At 38.0% G+C, this 5,061-nt stretch overlaps 1 protein-coding gene across 5 annotated transcripts in view; it reads left to right on the top strand.

Annotated features, from left to right (window-relative positions):
• The window catches only part of CNTRL (centriolin), a 103,667-nt gene that overhangs the window by 12,378 nt on the left and 86,228 nt on the right, over positions 1 to 5,061 (top strand). For all 5 annotated transcript variants that reach the window (XM_027772641.1, XM_014588613.2, XM_006150502.3 and 2 more), the window contains one exon: positions 3,895 to 4,088. In XM_027772641.1, the coding sequence (XP_027628442.1) occupies positions 3,895 to 4,088 (194 nt within the window). The remainder of the gene's footprint in view (positions 1 to 3,894; positions 4,089 to 5,061) is intronic.

The following is a 5,061-nucleotide window of genomic DNA, read 5'->3' as shown; positions in this document are numbered from 1 at the left end:
TAGCAAAAAAAAAAAAAAACCTCAATAAATAAATAAATAAATAAATAAAATTGGTGTTAATCTGTTTGGACCTTCAAAATGGCAATTTTGTATAGTTTGGTCCAATATTTGAAAAACATGGTAAATTTTTATTAGTTTGGGATCCCCAAACTCAGCATTTGTCATTTAGAAGTTTATGTTTTAGAATTATTAAAAATATAATAACATGGGGCTGGCAGGTGGTGGTTAAGGGTGCTGGATTCCCACATGGCTGACCACCGTTCGAGTCCTGGACCTGGCAGCTTGCTTTCTCACTTTCCCTTTCTCTCTCTCTCTGTCTCTCTCTGGTCAAATTAAACAATTATTATAACAAATGAAATTCAGTAAATCTTAAAAATATAAATAATTGAGAAAAATCATCATGTAAATATAAATGCTATTGGGGAAATGTTCAAACTCCTCATGGTTCATTCATGGTTTTAAACATTAATTAGAAGCTTTTGCTATGTTGGGCTTTTAGAATCTAGTGGTGAATCATAGAGATTCATTTTCCTCTTTCATGATGCATTCTTCAGGAAGACAGCCAGCCAAGCTATTTGATCACATTTTACAACTCCCTACATGACGAGGTCCACAGTGGAAGCTTGCGGTTGCATGGGAGAATCCATAAGAAGCATCTCATCTAGAAAGATAGAGCACCTGGTCAGGGCAGGCTTCTCAAAATGTTTTATAAAACTTAAGACCCAAGCATGCAAAATAGCCTAGTAGGAAATAAAGGAAGACAGTTCTAGGCAAAGGGTATGAATAGAAGCCTGTCAGTGAGAAGAGGCATCAAAAATCTGAACTGGAATCATTTCAGGAAAGCTGCACTGGAAAATGAGGCTGAAAAGGGAGGTTGGGACCCGATCTTAAAGAGCCTTGTTAGCTCTTCCTATAAGCTTTTTTTTTTTATCTTATCCTGAGTAGTAATAAGAAACCTTTTAAGGATTTTAAGATAATGTAGTATTTTACAGAAATGTTTACAGCATCCTTTTAAGTGTTACTACTAACATCAAATAAAATACTGCATTTTTTAAAGGGGGACCTGGGTTGAGGGAAACCCTCATTTGTTACCAAACTAAATCAAATTAAGTATTTAGAAGTAAAAAAATCTTTTTTTAAAAGAATTATTTTATTTAACTTTTTTTTTTTTTTTATTTATTTATTTATTTATTTATTTATTTTATTTGACCAGTGAGGGACAGAATGAGAGAGAGAGAGGAAGGGAAAGTGAGAAAGCAAGCCACCAGGTCCAGGACTCGAACTACAGTCAGCTGTGTGGAAATCCAGCACCCTTAACCACCATGCCACCTGCTGGCCTCTAAAGTATTATCTTTTAAAAATAACATCCAAAGTATTACCCGAGTCTCCGTTTAAGTCAGACTGAAATCTTTGAAGGAGACATGTGAGATATCTTCGTCGAAGGGACATATAGAGGCTGGAAAACATTATATATTTTCATTCGTGTAGCTGATTGTTTTTTACGTTTCAGTTCTAAAAAAAAAAACATATTCCTCTTTCGTTGGGGTAGTGTCTTTAAAGTTTCAGTTCTGAAAGAGACAACGTTTTCCCCTTTTGTAGTGTTACAGCCCTGTCATTAGTTCCATTGGTTGCTTGGGGAGAGTGGGGCACCTGGGAACGCTTAAACTGGAAGGATTGAATGAGAAGTGGTAGACACACTAATCCCTTTCATGTTCTCTCCTAGACAGCCAAGTCATCCACTCCGCGACAGCCCCAACGACTAGCTCTGCACCCTGTCCCTCTAACCACCCCACGTAAATGAGCATTCTCCCATCTGTCATCCTGTACCATGTGGCATTTGATTTTGTGCTAACAGCTTTGGCAGGGGCGGGGGCGGGGACAGGGGGCAGGGTGGGAATGGGAGTGGGGTGGGGTATAGATTGGAAACAGTAGAACTAAATCAGATTTTGACTTTAGGAGTACAGTTCTTCACTTGGTGTTCCCCAAGCTTCAGGAGATCCATAAATCCACTAAGCTTGTAGTCAAAATTTGCTGGGTGGGAACCTACGAATATTGTGTGAAGAGAGCAGGGGAAGGGGATTTGGGACTGGTAGGGAGAGAGTCCACAGCTTTCATTGAATCCTCACATGAATTTAAAAACTGAAAGCAAGAAAGTCAAAATCTAGTGGATGAGAGTGAAAGCCCACTACCCAATGTGAAGCTATTGCCAGAATTCACCCATAGGGAGTGTTTTTAAGCCCCTTTGCATATTATAACTTTCCAAATAGTTGACTAAGTTTTTTGTCACCAATTCCTCACCTCCGATTCACTCTTGAACACCCGCACTTCCACAAAATGACAGTTTGTCAGGATTACCAATAATGAATATGTTTCCCCTCTGGTGAATTCTCAGAACTCAGAATGAGCAGCAGCTTTGACAAGTTGATCACACCTTCTTTCTAGACATATTTATTTCATTTGATATCTAGGACATCACCTTCTCCAAATGTTCTTTTCGTTTGGCACATATTTAGTATCTATGCATACAAATTAAAGATAAATTTAAGCAGAATTACTTTTCATTAAACTAAAACATTTAAACTACTGCATTCCCTTACTTTTTTTAGTTCTCTCAAACTTTAAAAACCACTTACTATGTTATAAAATCAATTAATCTGTATTAATTCTTTTTAAGAATGCAGAATTTACATCCAGGTGTGAATATTTAGTGTGGTAATCATTAAATTTTTTCAGGCTTTTCTCTGACTTTTGCAGTCAACAATAATGTGATAAATAGCTTGTCTTTTTGTTGACAGTATTGTTGTTTCTTCTTATTTATGAAAGAATATTGCATATTAAACAGAGAAAATATAATGAAATTTTTAAATTCCCACATAAAAAGATTCCACTCAAGCCAATTGTATTCGAAAAATGTTTAGTTACTTTGACTCACTTTAGCATGAAAAAGACTGTCTTAGTCTGCTTTTTATTGATTAATAACTGAATGCCGGGAACTAGGCAATTTAATAAAGAACTAAAGTTTATTCAGGTAATGGTTTTGGAGGTCCACGGTCAAGGGGCTGCAGCTGGTGAAAGCTGTCTTGCTGGTGGGACTCTCTGCAAAGATCCAAGTCCTCTCAGAGCATCTCATGGCAAAGCTTGCCTGTCTATGATTGAGCCTATGATTGAGTCGTGGTGTCCACAGCTCTATCCCGTTCTCTCTCTTTATAAACCCACCAACATTAAATCATGATGACCCCACCCTGATTACACGTTAATCCTAATCAACTCCGAAAGGCCCCGCCTTTCTTTTTTTCTTTCTGTAAAGCATGTGTACTCAGCAGAGACAGAGACAAAGAAAAAAATGAGAAAGAAACCCACCCCCACCCAGGGGAAATGGCCACACTGTAATACCTCAATCCCTTCTCCGCCATTTTCTTCTCAGGAGTTTGGGCACACATGCTTGGCATGCTATTCTTTTCTTTTTAATTTTTTTTATTTTAAATAATTATTTTATTTATTTATTTATTTATTTATTTATTTTATTTGACCAGTGAGGGACAGAATGAGAGAGAGAGAGGAAGGGAAAGTGAGAAAGCAAGCCACCAGGTCCAGGACTCGAACTACAGTCAGCTGTGTGGAAATCCAGCACCCTTAACCACCATGCCACCTGCTGGCCTCTAAAGTATTATCTTTTAAAAATAACATCCAAAGTATTACCCTCTTGTCTCTTAATATAAATCAGTTTCAAGCTCAAGGTGTTTTATTTTTTCCCAAAAAATCATGTTAGATACTTTAGAAAGCAGAATTATATTATCCTGTTCCTAGACATCATTTGCTATTTTTTATTTGAGAAATATTCTTACTTTTTTCCAAAGAGGAAATATAGATAAACTATTAAATTTTCATTGGTAGAAGAGATAGAAAGACTAGAAAGAGATCTGGAAAAGAAGATGATAGAAACTGAAGAACTTAAGAACAAACAAACAAGATTCCTTGAGGAAATTAAAAATCAAGATAAGCTGAACAAATCACTGAAAGAGGAGGCCATGTTACAAAAACAGAGCTGTGAGGAGCTAGAGAGTGACCTGAATACGAAAAATGAATTGGTAAGTCCAATATTTACATTGCTTTGGCTATATTCTCTTAACAGAGATAATTCTTGGGCTAGCTGGTGGCAGTTAAGGTGGCTGGACCCCATGTGGCCTACTACACATTTCATGTCCCGGGCCCAGTGACTGGAAGAATTTGCTGGGCATGTGCTTGCATGACCAAAAATCCCAAAAGGAGAGAGAAATGGAGAAGAAGGGATTGCCACGTAGCCATTCCCTATGGCATGGATGGGGCGGGGGGGGGGGGGGGTCTTTCTTTGCTACTTCCCCTCGCCCTTCCTTCCTATTTGTCTCCTACGAGTGCATGCTCTCTCTGGCAGGGGAAAAAAAAAGAATTCTTTTTCCTTGGGCCTCAAAATAAAATTTTCTGATCATAGAATAGGGAAGACATAGTTTAACAAACATACACAACCAGCTTTTCAGATTGTAGTTGACTGTATATTGTATGAAATGGTTGCTTAAAAGATTAATGCTACATTGGGGCTATATTATGTAAACTGTGGTTTCCAGAACAAAAGGGAAAGGTGATTCCACACTGTGAGAGTTGGTGAGACTGCTTCTAGAGTTTTGTATTTTTTCAAAACAATATTGAAGGTGATACTGTGCATTGACAAAGTTTTGTGAAGGCAATTTGACAAAATTATCTAAATTTTAAATGGATATAACCCTGTGTCTCAGAACTTCCATTTCCAAAAATGTAATTTATAGGATTGATATCAAGAATGTATAGGGACCAGCAGTTAGTGTAATGGCTATGTCGCTGGACTCCCATGTAGTCGACCGCGGTTCGCGTCTTAGACCCAGTGACTTAAAACCATGCTGGGGCACCGGCTTTGCTCAGTGGCAGTATTGTAGCCAATGAGGTTTATCTGAGGCGCGGTTATTGCTAACTGATTGCTTTGGCGAGGACTTCCAGTGCAATATTGAAAAGGAGCGGAGCAAGTGGGCATCCTTGTCTTGTGCTCTTTTT

This window comes from Tupaia chinensis, unplaced genomic scaffold, assembly GCF_000334495.1.
Source record: "Tupaia chinensis unplaced genomic scaffold, TupChi_1.0 Scaffold000289_1, whole genome shotgun sequence".
Taxonomy (NCBI): domain Eukaryota; kingdom Metazoa; phylum Chordata; class Mammalia; order Scandentia; family Tupaiidae; genus Tupaia; species Tupaia belangeri.
Note: the sequence above shows the minus strand (reverse complement) of the source record. Positions and strands in the feature narration are given on the sequence as shown.